The 16,905-nt window shown below is 39.2% G+C and overlaps 1 protein-coding gene and 1 long non-coding RNA gene across 4 annotated transcripts in view; both read left to right on the plus strand.

The window, feature by feature from the left end:
• Positions 1–16,403, plus strand: part of CA5B (carbonic anhydrase 5B) — a 38,760-nt gene extending 22,357 nt beyond the window's left edge. For all 3 annotated transcript variants that reach the window (XM_001490349.5, XM_005614010.4, XM_070256955.1), the window contains 5 exons: positions 6,317–6,435; positions 7,498–7,593; positions 9,462–9,524; positions 10,537–10,692; positions 13,866–16,403. In XM_001490349.5, the coding sequence (XP_001490399.1) occupies positions 6,317–6,435; positions 7,498–7,593; positions 9,462–9,524; positions 10,537–10,692; positions 13,866–14,045 (614 nt within the window). In that variant the 3' untranslated portion in view covers positions 14,046–16,403. The remainder of the gene's footprint in view (positions 1–6,316; positions 6,436–7,497; positions 7,594–9,461; positions 9,525–10,536; positions 10,693–13,865) is intronic.
• On the plus strand, positions 1,153–2,625 carry LOC138921755 (uncharacterized). The gene is made up of 2 exons (XR_011434621.1): positions 1,153–1,303; positions 1,985–2,625. It is a non-coding gene; the product is annotated as an uncharacterized lncRNA (long non-coding RNA).
• Positions 16,404–16,905: the final 502 nt, after the last annotated feature.

Here is a 16,905-nt window from a genome sequence, read left to right on the forward strand (position 1 = left end):
GTCAATTTTGTTAATTAAACAGTGTTATCTACTTTAAAAGAAACACAATTTAAAAGAGATTTTTAAATTCAACTATTATATTGCTTTTGAATCATCTCTTTTTTTCAACCTACCCAGATATAAACTGATCTGAACAATTTCAAAGTTTACCTGAAACTTTTAATATCTATGGAAAACAGAATGTGATTAATTCTATGCAGGTTTCTTTTTTTTTTTTCCCAAACTGAATTTGATGGTATCAAATAGTCCTGATTAGGACTGGCCCCAGTGGCCTAAGTGGTTAAGTTCAGCACACTCTACTTTGGCAGCCCAGGTCCAGCTCTCAGGCATGGACTGACACCACTCGTCTGTTAGTGGCCATGCTGTGGTGGCAGCTCACATACAAAAAGAGGAAGATTGGCAGCAGATGTTACCTCAGGGCAAATCTTCCTCAGTAAAAAAAAGAAGTCCTAATTAGTCTGAATAATTATTATTTGAAATAGTGTATCTTAACAAATGGTTATCAACCAGTGGCAATTTTGCTACCTCTTCCCCCCAGGGGTGGGGGACACTTGGCAACATCTGGAGGCATTTTTGGTTGTCACAACTTGGGGGTGGTGGTGCAGCTGCCATCTCGTGAGTACAGGCCAGAAATGCTGCTAAAGATCCTGCAATACATAGGACAACATTCACGAAAACTTATACAGCCTGAAATGTCAAAAGAGCTGAGATTGAGAGACCCTGATCTAAAGGAAATTAGTTTCCTCTTAGGAATGGTAGGAAATAAGTCTGTGAAAGTGTTAATGAATGAAGTAAAAAGTATAACTTAAAGCATAAACAGAAGTGTTCACCCCTATGTGTATCCTGGCTCCAGGATTCTCAACTGTATCTTGGTTTTCTTTGTATTTTCCTGGTGATGCTCTGAAGAGACATAGTCCTCTGGTCCAACTGCAAACAGACTGCTTCTCCAATGGGATCAATCTCTCTGGTCCTCTTCCCTCTGACATACTTCTTTGCTGTGATCCAGGAAGTGCTTGAGTCTCTCCTTAAGGGCTTAGGTGTCTCTGTGTCCCTCATTTTCCTCTTTCTCCTCCATGGTATGACACAACCCTAAACCCTTACATCTTATTTGCATTTCTCAAACTAAGAAGAAATTATTCCTTTTTCTCCCAGATTTACTGGTGTCTTTCTTAATTTTTCCAAAACCCGAGAGTATGCCCCCATCTTAACTAGAAGCCTATAATATTGCATTGTATATAAGGATTCCAGAAATCTTTAAAAGCAAGCTAAATTCCTGTGTTCCTGAAGACCATCTTGCACTATGGTAAGCTCTGTTTGTCTCCTTTACTACCATTATTCCTGCCAGAACTTGACTAATGGGCAGACCCAATCTATAGAACACCAACTCTCGTCCGTTCATGCTAGATGCATAGCAGTCTTCTCAATTAATTAGTCTCAGTCCTGTCTAGGTTCCTGGCAACCTTCTTTCTTTTCTTCTGAGGATCCTAAATGTTGGTCAGCCTTCTAATGACCTTGACAGTCTAAGGACTGTCTGTTGCCAATATATTATTGCTTCATTGAGTTGGAAATCTCAGGAAGTTGTTTAATGAGTTTCTTAACCAAGTGAGTTAATCTTAAGATCATTGAAGGCAAATAGCTTTTTGTTTTATTTTTTTCTTTTGAAAAATAGACCTATTTAAATAAATGGGCAATCTCAGATGGAAAACAAATGACCAACATTTTTGTCATAATAGCTCTTTAGATACCTCCAAACACATCATTCCTTGATTTTACGCTCCCTAGGTGAGTCAGTCTCACACTTTTTTTACAAAATATACAGGAAAAATTATAGAGAGGTTGCTAATTTTCCACTTGTTCTGTCAAGAAATGACCAAAATAGATAACCTCTTTTCATTATGCTTTAATAATTATTTTCTTCAAGATACTATTAATCTTTAGTAAGTACCTAACTTTCTCTCCCTCTCTCTCTTTTTCCGCATTTCAGTGCTTGCCTCCTATTTCCTGCTTATTCACCGATATTTCTCCATGCTGTTGCAAAATAACCATTAGTATTCAAAGAGGAAGAAAGAGTGAATGAACCTAAAAAGTAAAGGAAATGTAAAAGAAGGCAAAGACATCCTAGAAATGAAGAAAGACAGGAAACAATTCTAATTCTAGAAAATAAAGGATCTAATAAATATCAATGTCTATAAATTTCAAAAAAACCCAAGGAAATGGTACTACAGCGTGCTTTACAAAGAACTGGAGGTAAAGTGTGCAGTTAAAGGAGCTGGGGCAGGTATGTGACAGAACAAAACATACCAAACCTTATGGCATGAGCTAAAGGAGCGCTTAGAGGGAACTTGCACATGAAAATGCCTATACTGGGGAAGAAATTTCTCAAATCAATAACCTAGTATTCTACCTTCAGAAATTAGAAAGAGGAGCAAACTAAGCACAAAGCAAACACGAAGAAGGACGTAATAAAGAAGAGAGCAGAAAGCAGTGAAATCACAAGTTGGTTCTTTGGAAGGATCAGCAAAATTGACAAACCTTTACCTAGGTGGACCAAGAAAAAGAAAGAGAAGACTCAAATTACTAAAATTAGGAATGAAAGAAAGGACATCACAACCAACCTTACAGAAATTAAAAGGATAATAGAGAAATTATGTCAGCATCTTATACCACTGCCTTCTGCTGGGCATCATTTTGTTCTTTGGCTCCCCTGAATGGGACACAGTTGTGGATTTTAATGAATACATATGAGCGATGCAAAATATTGTGGGGTAGGGCACTGAATTATGCCTGGGCTGAGTCCCATGGATGATCCCTGTAAATTATCACCTCTTCTGAAATGACTCTTATTGGCGATGGCACCAGGCGTTAAAGAGAGGGAGAGATGAGTCCCATTGTTCTCCTAAGGATGCTTCCTGCCCCATCTTGCTTCGCTTTACTTTACACTTTGATGGGGCATCACCAATGAACCTAGTAAGAATGCTTGCACAAACATTTTAAGTTCTCCTTCCCTATTTTTGGTCCTACATTTACTTTTTTTGAAAAAACAAAGTAATGACTTTTAGTAAATTTACAGAGTGGTGCAACCATCACTACAATCCAATTTTAGAATGTTGCCATCACCCCCCGAAGTTTCATGCCCATTTCCTTTTACTCGTGTGGGTCCTGTGTATTACCTTTCCCTTCATCATCCCTCTCTCTGCTAGCTCCACATTAAAAGCAAAAGAAAGGAGCGAATATTCCATAGATTGCTTACTCTAAGTCTGACTCTGCTAGGTGTTTTATATTTGTTATCTAACTTTTTACAAGTTTAATTCTTTTTCATCTTAGAGCACAGAAAGAACAAAATATCAACAACCTTAAATAAATAAGTTATATATTTACTTGACATCTTATTACTGCTCTGCTTTCTAATTCACTGTTTTCTGTCTCTCTTCCCCACCTGTTTCTTGCTGGCTGTACTTCCCCCTCTTGTCCACCCGTCTGCCCCACCTGACCCCACCCTCTTCCTCGCTCTTGCTGAGGCTATCAGTGAGGTTTCAATTAAAAAACCCAACGGACACTTTACAGTCTATTTCTTTAGTTCCTGGTTTCGTTGAGGATCTCCTAAGTGCCAGGCACTGTGCCAGGTCCTCAGAATAGAAAGAGGAAGAAACGATGGTCTTGCCTTTAAGGAACTTACAGTGTCGTGAGGGGACAGACCTTTGAAGAGAAGATGTGAGTGCAGAGTGCTAAGTGCTGTGAGGGAAGTGTGCACCTGAGGTCTGGTGGGAGAAGGCTTCCTGGCTGAGGTGACACCAGGGTGGTCCACGTGGAGGTGGAGTGTGAAGCAGTGTGATGCTGTATTAGGTATCACTGTGTGTAAAGTGCCAGAAGGAAGTGGCAGACAAGGAAGTCCTGAGGAAGGCAAGAGCCAGTTAACGGAGAGTTCTGCAGACCATGATCAGAGATGGGGAATCTGAGTGCAGCTTAGCTGGGTACTCTTGCTCTGGGTCTCTCATGGGGCTGTGACCAAAGTGTCAGCTGTGGTTGGGGTCTCATTTCTAGGTTCCTCTGGCAAAGGATCCTCTTCCAAACTCACTCAAGTGGCTGTTGGCAGCATTCACTTCCCCTCAGGACCTGCATTCCTTGCTGGCTGTTGGCCAGAGGCCACCCTCATTTCCTTGCTGCATGGGCCTCTCCAGAGGGCAGCTCACAATATGGCTGCTGGCTTCATCAGAGCAGGCAAGCAAGAAGAGTCAGAGAGGGCAAACAAAATGGAAACCAGTGTCTTTTTGTAAGCTAATCTCAAAAGTGACATCCTATCACTTTTACCCTTAGAAGCAAGTCACAAGGTCCAGCTCACACTCAGGGAAGCGAATTATATAAGGGTGTGAATACCAGGAGACGGGGATCATTGGGAGTCATCTTAGAAACTGCCAGCACATGTGGCTAATGACACAAAACCAATTAATTCAAATTGAGGCCCTTTTCCTGCAAAGTGCATGCTCTTAACCACATTATACAGGAGAATGCTGCCCTGTCTCACCTCTTTCCTATGTACAGTTTATATAGGTGTAGTGCTTGGCACATGGTAGCAACTTAATGACTTTTCTAGCTAGCAAGTGCCCAAGTCAGATGCCTGGGCATCTAACTTCTCTCCCAGGGATCAGAAATGCAGATGCACCTCCAGTGCCAGAGAAGTCATGAAAATGAGCGAGGCTGGGAGAGTCTGAGAGAAATAGCAGTGGTGGCTACTGTGAAGAACTGGTGGGACCATCCAAATGGGGGTCGCCATTTCTCCCATCTAGCCTCTTGTTACCCAGCGGGAGCGTGTGCCCAACATGGGCAGGGCATCTCCTTCTCAAGTCAAGTTGGAAATGTGGATTTCTATGTGAAGTTGTCTAGCTTTAAATGTTGGCAATGAATTAAAAATGTGTTTAGTGTACAGTGTGGGTGATCCAAACACACCTGAAGACCAGTGCTGCCACTCCCTTGCAGCCACCCATCAGTGACATCTCTCTGCCTTGATCATCTTTGGAGAAGACGCACAGTACGTGTCCAGGAAATGTTGCAGTGTTTTTCTGTGGATAGGAGAGAAAAGCTGGCCCTTTCCTCTGCCCTGGTCATGTGGGACCAGAACTTCAATTTCATTCAACAGATTAGATCATTTGCCAAAGTCATGCTCACAATATGGAGCTGGCATAGAAAAATAAGAATTTTTTGGAAGATATTTTTATTTCAGTCCACTGGAGTACTGTCCTCCTGTTAATTTAGTGAATCACATGATACTATTCTCTGCACCTCTCCTGCCCCTCAAAGGAAAGTGGCCATTGGTGTCTTCACTCACCTCTTACGAAACTCCTTCTTTTTTTAAAAGAGGAAGTTATGTAAAATATTTTTGAAAGCCATTAAGCTACATAGCAGACCACTGCATGACGTAACCAGTGTGTTTGGTCCTTCGGATTGCTGTACTCAATCATTTGCTTACATAAAATTCAACTAATGATGCAATAAATTCTAAAGATCATTAAGATCGATGAGATGGATGGTTTTTGTGGTGTTGTATTGGTTTAACTGTGGACAGACATCACCAGGGTCTGATGAGATGGAAGAATGAGGAACTAATATGCTTTAGCAAATTCAAGCAAAAAAAAAAATCTGCACCACCCAAAGCCTTGAGGAAATGTGACTTTAAAAACGTGTTGTATCTGAATATTTTGCCTATAATGTATTGATTTCACTAGTTCCAGAAAACTCTAGGCTAAACAAAAGGTATTTGTTATCCAACATGGTGAGGCCAGTGGTAAAGTGTGTGGCTGATGACTCACATTGTTCATTGGGTCCAAAGGGAAATGGGTGATAATTTTTGACTTGGAAATTTCCTATTCCATTTCAATGAAAGGGAAAGAAACACTTGTATCTTCAAAAATTGAAAAGCAAAGTGTCAGTACGTAAAACAGAAAGAGAATATCTGTGGTCCCCATATTTCAGTTTTATGAGAGAGTTGGATAAATATGCTGAGAGAAATTTGCATTTTATTGCATATAAAAATAACGAGGCACAGTAAATATAGAATATAACAGTAAGTCAAGAATTGGCCTTTACCAGTTGTATGTAGCTTGGAGTGTAGTTAAATTTCGATGTCATTCAGAGTGCAGGTCTTGCCCTTATACATGTATTAACTGCGTGGAAATCAAGTTTCTAAACACATGTATATGATACAGTGTGCTCCATTTAGGACAGGTCGTATAGAAGGGTCAACCCACAGAGTCGGCCTTTCCCCTGCATTCCTCCACGGCGTGAATAGCTGTCCCCTGAATTGTTGGATGTGCCATTTCAGTGATCGAGGGAGGACCCCTGGAAGACAACTACCGACTGAAGCAGTTCCATTTTCACTGGGGGGCCATCGATGCCTGGGGCTCCGAGCATACCGTGGACAGCAAATGTTACCCCGCAGAGGTACGTTGAGAAGCTCAGGAACAGTGACAGCTGTGGAGAAGGGGGGATAGTTCTGAGTTTCTAGTTCTAAGAAATTATCAGGAAGAATCATGTGATTCCTATAAATGCTAAATAGTCCTCTCAGGGGCATAATTGATTATTCCCAGTTTATACATGCAAAAATAACTTCCCTCATCTCAAATAATATTGCAGAAATGAATCTTAAGATCCTGCAACTGAATTCTTCCAGAATTCTAAGATAGGCTCAAATTATAGCCTAAAGTAATAACCCAGGCAAAAGTACAGGGCCATCAGGTCAAAGTAATCCAGATGAGAGATGCTGGGAGCCTAAATAAAAGCGGTAGCAATTGAAATAGAGAAAAAGAGCAAGATTTAGCAAGTATTTCTGAAATAAAAGCAGCAGGACTTGGAGGCAAGGTCCTCTTCAGGACAGGAGAGGGAGAAGTTAACCATGACCTTGAGGGCCTCACTCGGGAGGCGGGGCGATGATGCATTCGTGAATGACGGATGAGGAATGATTTGTAGGGAAATATAGGAGGCACATAAGGAAATAGAATTTTGTCTTACAACTTTTCCCCTAATTTAGTTTTAAATGTTACCTTAAAAAGAAACACATTTTAAGTAGTTATCCCTCAAAGAAATTTGTCTTCAACGCCTGTCTAATTCCCATAGGGAGAATCTATTTCTCTCAACATAAACATCTTTGCTTTAGATGCAGATGGGTTTTGAATATGAGTGTTTCATGCAAATCAGGATGGGAATGGACAAATGTTGCTTCCCTCACTGAAATGTTACTCACTTTGCTATCTAAGTTTGGTTTTTATTTTTCTCCCCAAGTAAATCCCTCTATTTCAAAGTAACATTCATTGCTGTTCCTGCATACATTTCTTCCTGTTATTTATTTCTATTTCATTTTGCACCAGATTGTCATATGCTTTTTTCAATGGCTTTATTTTGGATGAGGAAACATGTTAAAATATCATGTGTTGGATAAGGCTGTCTGTCTGTTTTGGAGCGATCCTCCATGATGATGTGTCATACCCTCTTGTAATGGTGTTTCAGCTGCACTTGGTGCATTGGAATGCAGTCAAATTTGAAAACTTTGAGGATGCGGCACTGGAAGAAAATGGTTTGGCTGTGATAGGGGTATTTTTAAAGGTAAAAAAAATCTTACCTACTTTAAATGATGTGTTGTTTTCTATGATGACAAGGCACAACATTGCAATATTAAGTTCTAAGAATATTGGGGTAAAAATAAACAATGGTTAAAATACAAGATTGTTATCAGTATATTTCAAATGGTATAAAAATGCACAGTCCAGTAGAGTAGCCACAAGCCACATGTGGCCATTGAGCACTTGAAATGTGGCTACTTTGACTGTGGAGCCTTTTTTTTTTTTTTTTATTAATGTTATGATAGATTACAACCTTGCGAGATTTCAGTTGTACATTTTTGTTAGTCATGTTGTGGGTACACCACTTCCCCCTTTGTGCCCTCCCCCAACCCCCCTTTTCCCTGGTAACCACCGATCTGATCTCCTTATCAATATACTAACTTCCACCTATGAGTGGAGTCATATAGAGTTCGTCTTTCTCTGACTGGCTTATTTCACTTAACATAATACCCTCGAGGTCCATCCACGTTGTTGTGAATGGGCCAATTTTGTCTTTTTTTATGGCTGAGTAGTATTCCATTGTGTATATATACCACATCTTCTTTATCCAATCATCAGTTTCTGGGCATGTAGGCTGGTTCCACGTCTTGGCTATTGTAAATAATGCTGCAATGAACATAGGGGTGCAACGGACTCTTGAGATTTCTGATATCAGGTTCTTAGGATAGATACCCAGTAATGGGATGGCTGGGTCATAGGGTATTTCTATTTTTAACTTTTTGAGAAATCTCCATACTGTTTTCCATAGTGGCTGTACCAGTTTGCATTCCCACCAACAGTGTATGAGGGTTCCTTTTTCTCCACAACCTCTCCAACATTTGTCGCTCTTGGTTTTGGATGTTTTTGCCAATCTAACGGGTGTAAGGTGATATCTTAGTGTAGTTTTGATTTGCATTTCCCTGATGATTAGCGATGATGAACATCTTTTCATGTGTCTATTGGCCATATTCATATCTTCTTTTGAGAAATGTCTGTTCATGTCCTCTGCCCATTTTTTGATCGGGTTGTTTGTTTTTTTGTTGTTAAGCAGTGTGAGTTCTTTGTATATTATGGAGATTAACCCTTTGTTGGATAAGTGGCTTGTAAATATTTTTTCCCAATTAGTGAGCTGTTTTTTTGTTTCAATCCTGTTTTCCCTTGCCTTGAAGAAGCTCTTTAGTCTGACGAAGTCCCATTTGTTTATTCTTTCTATTGTTTCCCTCAACTGAGGAGTTATAGTGTCCGAAAAGATTCTTTTGAAACTGATGTCAAAGAGTGTACTGCCTATATTCTCTTCCAAAAGACTTATTGTTTCAGGCCTAATCTTTAGGTCTTTGATCCATTTTGAGTTTATTTTGGTGTGTGGTGAAAAAGAATGGTCAATTTTCAATCTTTTGCATGTGGCTGTCCAGTTTTCCCAGCACCATTTGTTGAAGAGACTTTCTTTTCTCCATTGTAGGCCCTCTGCTCCTTTGTCGAAGATTAGCTGTCCATAGATGTGTGGTTTTATCTCTGGGCTTTCAATTCTGTTCCATTGATCTGTGGACCTGTTTTTGTACCAGTATGTGGAGCCATTTTTAATTTTAATTATTGTAAATTTCAGTTTAAGAACTGATATTTAAAAGGAACAGGGGCACCTTTCCCTGCAGGCAATCTGACCCTGTCAGCAAACAGCCTGCTCATTTGTTCTGTGTCTAATTTGATTCAGTGATGTTTATAACGTCCTAAATTACCAGTTTAAGTGTAGTTGAAGTAGTGTGGTTTGTTTGTTTTTATGTAATCCCAGGTGGCTAATTTTAGTTTGCATTCTGTTACAGTTTCTTCAGTGAGATGTCAATTGTTTTAAATATTTTCTCATTGCTTCTTCTTTAGCTAGGCAAACAACATAAAGAGCTACAGAAGTTAGTGGATACTTTGCCATCAATTAAGCATAAGGTAATAATTTTTTTCCTGTATCACTTGAAATATGTTTTATGTTTCAGTCTCAGAGTGGAGCCACTAACAAGGCACTTCGAATTGGCAAATGTAATTAACTTCAGTGTAATTCAGGTTCTCTTTGAAACTTGCCTAGAAGACAACTTGCCATTTATAATGCTTATGTTGAGAGAGCCCTGGACCTGGGACACTTTGCAGGGGACAAAAGGAATTTGATTGGTGGGCACTGACCACTCTGGTTTTGCTGCCATGCCACCAAGCTCTTGGGGACTCAGGAACATAATGCTGTCCCCTCCTCTGCTGCTGACACCTGCTCTTTCTAAATCTTTGTGGAAACCGTCAGAGTGTCTTTCTTGACACTTAACTACCCTCCCACATGCTGGGAGAAGAGAAAAGTTTTACAGAAATTTGGTTTGTCCAGTTTTAACGAACAATTACCCATATCCTTCAGGTTGGATAACTTTGTTCAACCCTCAAGATTAATTGTTCAGTGTTCAGAATCCCAAAGGGACTGCTCCATGGAAGTCCATATATTCTTTCTTCTCCCTCCCCCCACTCCCACCTCTGTCTCTCTCCCTCTCCATCTCCCTCTTTTTCCTTTCTTCCCTTCCCACCCCCCGCCCACTTTTAGTACAGGATCCTGGCTTCTCCTGATTTATATTGCATTTTAGAAAGGAGAATTCTATTAGTCTCTTGAAAAAGAGAAGCCTCCTTGTTTACGCACCAGCTACCACCTAATGCCTCCCAAGGAGTTCAGAGGAGACCACCTGCTGTAAAGTCACTAGAATGGAGGGAGCAAATGGTGTCTGCTGTGTTCCCACTGAGGACTATCCAAAATACACAGTTAATTGCAAGAACAAAGCATGGGCATAATTCTGTCCTAAGGTGCCCAGAGGTACCTGGAGCTCCTCTGGACCACTGCTGGCCCCCAGGAACCCCTAGAATCATCACCTCGTCATCCCATTCCTGAGAGGTTTTTACCATGAAATGATGACCCCCTTCTCTTGGCCAGGACACCCTTGTGGAATTTGGGTCATTTGATCCTTCCTGCCTGATGCCCACCTGCCCAGATTACTGGACCTACTCGGGGTCCCTGACTACTCCGCCACTCTCTGAATCTGTCACCTGGATCATTAAGAAGCAGCCTGTAGAGGTTGATCATGATCAGGTACGGTCTTTCCATGTTTCTATATAAGGAAATTCTAGTCTGCCCCTTTAAAACAAGGTTGGGCTCAAACTTTGGCGTCAGCTTTTAACATCTTGTAGTGCTTATACATTTTTATTAACATGTGCTAATATCTTGTCTTAATTTGGATAAGAATTAGGAAATGCTTCACATAAACTAGAGAGAAGAATTAAAGCTTAGGAAACAGAAGCTTTTTACTTCCGTATTTGACAATGACATATGTTTTATGCATTGTGTATTTTATATATAAATATGAATCTCTATATAAACAAGACTTTTTTAAAGGGAAAATTGAAGGCTAGAAATGGATGTGCTCAAAATCCTTTAAAATACTTAAGGTAATTTTGCTCTGGACTTCTCAGGATGAAGACAGAATCCAACAATGTCTGTCTAGAAATTTTAAGTCAGTTGTTTTGAACTTGGAATTTATTTTTTCCTTAGAAACTAAGTTTAAGTGGTGAAAATCTTGTTTAATTCATGATATAACTAAACTACAATAATACTTGCTTATGATTGCTTTAAGGGATTTTTATTAATTACAGAGCATTTTCACAAGAACAGAAGCTTCCAAAATCTTTTTTATGAAGCCAGGATAACTAATACCAACACTCATCAAAGATTGGACCAAAAAAAAAGAAAACTACAGACTGATGTCTCTGAAGAATATATTTTTCAAAAGCTCAAATAGTATAGTAGAAACAGAATCCAGCAGTACGTTAGAAGAAGTATATGCTTTGTCCAAGTAGCATTTATTCCGGTAATACAAGGATGATTCATTATTAAGAATGATATTAATATAATTCATTGTATAAGTGAATCTAAACAGAAAAATCATAATCATTTCCATAGATTCTTAAAATGCATTAGCAAAATTCACCATTTAGTTTTTAAACATTTTCAGTAAAATAAATGTATGGAGACTTCCCTAACTTGATAGAAGAGATTGATCTCAGTTCTAAAGTAAATAGTATGCTTAATATAGAAAGGATTATGACCATATTAAATTTTATAGTAGATTATATTCTGGAAGTAGTCAATACAAGTAAACCAGAAAAGAAAAAATAAATTAGAGAAACAATAAAAAACTACTGCAAATATAAGATAATTCAGTAATTAGTGGAGTACAATATTAATTTATAGGAATCAATACATTTGACATGTATAAATCACAATCAGTTAAAAGATATAATGATATGAGGATATAATGGAAGAATGAACATTATTTATAATGGAAGCAAAAATATAAAATACCATGGAATAAGGTTAACAAGAAAACTTAACATTCCTGAAAGACACAAAAGAAGAATTTACTTAATAAAATTCATACCATGTAACTGAATAGGAAGACATCATAAAGACACCTTTGATGTCATCTCCTTAAGTTGTTATTCTCCATGAATTGTTTATTCTCCATAAATTTGATGTGGTTCCAATAAATACAGTCATCCACCACATAATGACCTTTTGGTCAACAATGGACCACATATATGACAGCGGTCCCATAAGATTAGTACCATAAACCCTGGGTGTGTAGTAGGCTATACTGTCTAGGTTTGTGTAAGTACGCTCTGTGGTGTTCACACAAGATTGCCTAACAATGCATTTCTCAGAATATATCCCCATTGTTAAGTGATGCATGACTACATAAATATATGTAATTTTTTAACAAAGTGGAATCATTCTGTATGTACCATTTAGCTGCTTTTTTTCCCTCCCCAAAGCCCCAGTACATGGTTGTACATGCTAGTTGTAAGTCCTTCTAGTTCTTCCATGTGAGCTGCTGCCACAGCATGGCTACTGACAGATGAGTGGTGTGGTTCCGCAACTGGGAACTGAACCCAGGCTGCTGAAGTGGTGATTGCACTGAACTTTAACCACTAGGCCATCAGGGCTAGCTCCAGCTGCTTTTTTTCACTCAGTGATGTGTGGAACATTTTATAGGTAATAAACATTATCTTTGATATCATTTTTTAATGGCTATGTATTAGTCAATTTTATAGCTCTAATGTAAATTATTATTGGTACTTGGACTATTTCTAATCTTTTGCAATTAACTTAAAAGCTTAAAAATAAATCTTAACTACATGGACACAATCCTAATGAATGAGGATATGTAATTTGCAAACATGGTCACTATGTTTGGTGCTTGCCCCTGGTCACAGTCCCGCCTCTACAGTTCTACTTGGCCTGAAGTCTTTGATCCAAACAAACCTTCACATGCTTGCCTAGTGTGCCCCAGACTGTCCTCTCTAAGCTACAGTGCACCTCACTGAGTGAGGAGAAATGTTGTGAACAGATTTTCCAGCTGGCTTGGAGTCAAGTGTTCCATAACATGGTTGCTCAGAAAGCCAAGGGGCTATTGATTGATGTTATTGCCACTTTAGAGAACAAGCCCTTGATCTGGGGTCGCTCCTTTTGTATTGAGCTGCACTGTCCAATATGTTAGCCACTAGCTACACATGGCCATTTAAATTTAAATATAGATACATTCAAATGCAAATTAAATTAAAAATTCAGTTCCTTAGTTGCACTGGCCACATTTCAAGCACTTAGCCATATGTGGCTTGTGGCTACCGTAATGAACTGTGCAGAGGACATTTCCATCATCATAGGAAGTTCTATTGGACAATGCCAGTCGGGGGTATCCCACGGCCAGTTAAGACATCCACGGGCAGCATTGCTTTGTCACAGTGCTCAGGTGCAGTGATCAATCAAAAATACATTGTTTATGTTAAAGATTCAGTTAAATTTTAAAAAACAAAACATTTTTTGCACTGTTACTATATGCATCAAGCCTTGCCTTTATTATTCTGTAGGCTGGCTATTTTGCCCATTTAAAGATGAGGTTCTTGAGAATCAAAGATGAAGTAACTCGTCCTTGGCAACTGGCTAATATGTGAAGACAGGGTCTTTGACCCCCAGTCTTTGCATCTCAAGTGCCCTGCTGGTTTTGCCACTTCCTGCTACGCTCCTCCTCCCACAACGACATTTTATTTCCTGTCCAGCGGGGCAGGCATTCCTACCCAGAAATAAGTTCTCCTTCTGTATCCAATTTTAGACGAATGTTTCAGAGTTGTAAAGGTGAGAGTAATTTATTCATGAAGTAAAGCTGTTTTTCTATTGAAATTATTTTTGCTTCCTGCTTCTATTTCTAGCTTGAGCAATTTCGGACCCTGCTTTTCACTTCCGAGGGGGAGAAAGAGAAAAGAATGGTGGACAACTTCCGCCCCCTTCAGCCCCTGATGAATCGCACTGTTCGCTCATCCTTCCGTCATGATTATGTGCTGAATATACAAGCAAAACCCAAGCCATCGACCAGCCAAGCGACTCCTTAAGACGATTGTATTTTGGCAGTATTTTGCTTTAAAACATACTAGCTTTTAAAAAATTAACTAGACTATTCTAAACACTTGCATTTAACAATAATTATAGATGTGCATTTTTGGTATGGCAGTGTTCCTTCAGTCTTGGAGGAAAGCTCTTTGGTAAACAAATTCTTACTTTTATTGATAATAATGTTTGTCACTGAAGTACCAGCAAGAGACGTAAGTTTCTCTTCTAGCAACCTGTTGGTAATTGTAATGTCTTTTTATGTCTGACATTTTTGGGCTGTCTTTTTATGTTTATCAATTAGTGGTTCTATAGAGTTATAAATAGGGATGATAACCAAAATAGTTAACAACTGGTAAGGCACAGACATTGACCATCCAGAATGCAGGCCTTTCAGAAACAGCCTCAGGGCCCAAACTGGTACTTCCTGACCAAACATTGGCCGTGGTTTTAGGTATATTTTATTTCAAAACATGAATGTGTATTCTTTTATAAGGCCTTGGCATTGAATATGTTGGCCCTGATCTTTAGTTGTCATTACTAGTACAAGATATGCTTGCTTACTTACTATCAATTTATGATATATGAAAATATTTTTTAATCCTAAGAAAGCAAGTACTTACTAATATCTAGAAATCCTTCTGCATTTCTGAAGATCAGAGATTTTACTTAAAGTCTGGATCATACAGAAAGCATATGCAGGACATGTTAAAGAAAACGCTTGAAGTGCCTAGCACTTAAAATTCTTTCATGATTTATTTACATAAATGTTTTTCAAAAGACTAGCAATATAATAGTCTATAGTTTATAGGATTATTTTGCGTTGTTTATACACTTTTATAGACTATGATGATAATATTTTTTCCACAATGACAGAACTCACTTGGCTTTTCTTTAAACCTGTCTGAACTTTATTTCATTAGTTGAGATTCTACGCGAGGCAGGTGATCAACATAAATCTCCCAATTTATACAGTGCTTTAGAAGATGCTTGCTACAGTAATAGAGAGAGAAACTTATCAGATAAGCTAAAATCTAGATAATTCTACATATTCTGAGGGATCCATGCCTCTGTTACCCTTGCTTATAAATATCTTGGAATGTCTCTAATTGCCTATAAGCCTGTGTTCAGACTCAATATTGCGTTAATAACTAGTAGTGTTTCTTTCATTAACATGTTAGTCATCTGGCCTGCAAGGTAGGGCTGGATGAACATATTTAAGACTACTGAACTGTCCACTGAAAAAGGTTAAGAGGAAATTTTATGTTATGCATATTTTATAATTAAAAATAAATAATACAGTAGAAAAAAAGGTAGGGTTGGATTTGTATGTGTAAGTTTGGGAGATTATCTCTGCTCCAAAAAAAGAGGGGGTGAAGGCATTTGCTTCTAGATTGCAGGCCTTTTCTGGGAAAGGGAAGCATGTATGCCCTAGGGAATAAATAAAATTCTTAAAAAGATAAATGTGGGGGGAAAAAGTTTACGTTAACTTAGTAGAATTGATTGGTTTCAAACCATGTTTGTCTTTAAAGGGGTAAACAGGGGCCAGACCGGTGGCACAGCGGTTAAGTGCGCACGTTCTGCTTCGGCGGCCCGGGGTTTGCTGGTTCAGATCCCAGGTGCGGATATGGCACTGCTTGGCAAGCCATGCTGTGGCAAGCATCCCACATATGAAGTAGAGGAAGATGGGCACGGATGTTAGCTCAGGGCCAGCCTTCCACAGCAAAAAGAGGAGGATTGGCAGCAGATGTTAGCTCAGGGCTAATCTTCCTCAAAAAAAAAAGGCGGGGGGGGGAGATAAACACACAAGATAGGCATTTTCCAGGGCATACAGGCTTCCCTCCTAGGCATCTTGCAAACGCTTAGTGCAAAATTCTATTGCAGCGAGTCTTCCAAATTGGGGTGAGAACCAGTGTATGGAATGCCCGACTTGCCCTTATACCTTAGAGAAACAAAGGAGCTCTGGGTAGGGTGTTGCGGTTTGCCACCCCTGCTTTACTAACACCTGGTGTTCTGGTGTAAGTATTAACAGCACCCTCTTTCACGCTCCGCCGTGGCCTGATTTGCATGATAAATTCTTGGTCACCTTCTTTGCAGAGGTTATGGAAACTGCCTTGGGGGTGTGGTTTCTTCTGTGTCTTAGTCATTTGGTCCCCAAAAGGGTGCTTTAGATGTCCTGGTTACTGATATACCCTAGCAGGAAACTTGTCTGTTATGCTTCCGGAAGTGTTTTACTTGTACCTTCCTAAACATGAAGGGAAAAAATAGGCTTGAGGTCTGTCAAAGGGCTTGAGAAAGAATTTTGTATTGAAATTGCTGCTCATCTTCATTAAATAATATAATAAAGCCCCTTCTTCACAATATTAATATTTGTTGAATGACTTTTCTTCCTAGTAGTTTTTTTGAGTGTGTAAGATTCTGTAAAATTAGTGAGACATCCTTTACCACGTAGATGAGAAAGTGACTAGAAAACTCATAAGGGATTTACTTATTAGAGAAGCAGGAATGGAAAGAGCCACCCGCCCCTCCTTAGCTCTCCTCTTTCTGTCAAACCAGTGTACAATCTGCTGACATCACCAACAGGGCAAGCTGCCAGCCTCTTTCTCCTTTCCCAGGGCTACATGACTCAGGGTAAAGTTGGCTATTCTAAAACCAGGCATCCACCTCAAAAAAGTTTAGGAAGATGTCTTTCCCTTGCTCACGGGGAGACACATTCTTTTGGCGCGATATTAGCAAAACTATGGTATTGTAATCACTTGAGGTATTTTTCTGTGTCACTAGGAGAATCAATATTATTTACTTGATGTTTATTCTGCTTAACATTTTATTGTCTTTTTAATCCAGCTTTCTTGGTTAAGTTCTTTC

The sequence above is a fragment of the Equus caballus genome, chromosome X (genome assembly GCF_041296265.1).
Source record: "Equus caballus isolate H_3958 breed thoroughbred chromosome X, TB-T2T, whole genome shotgun sequence".
Taxonomy (NCBI): Eukaryota; Metazoa; Chordata; class Mammalia; order Perissodactyla; family Equidae; genus Equus; species Equus caballus.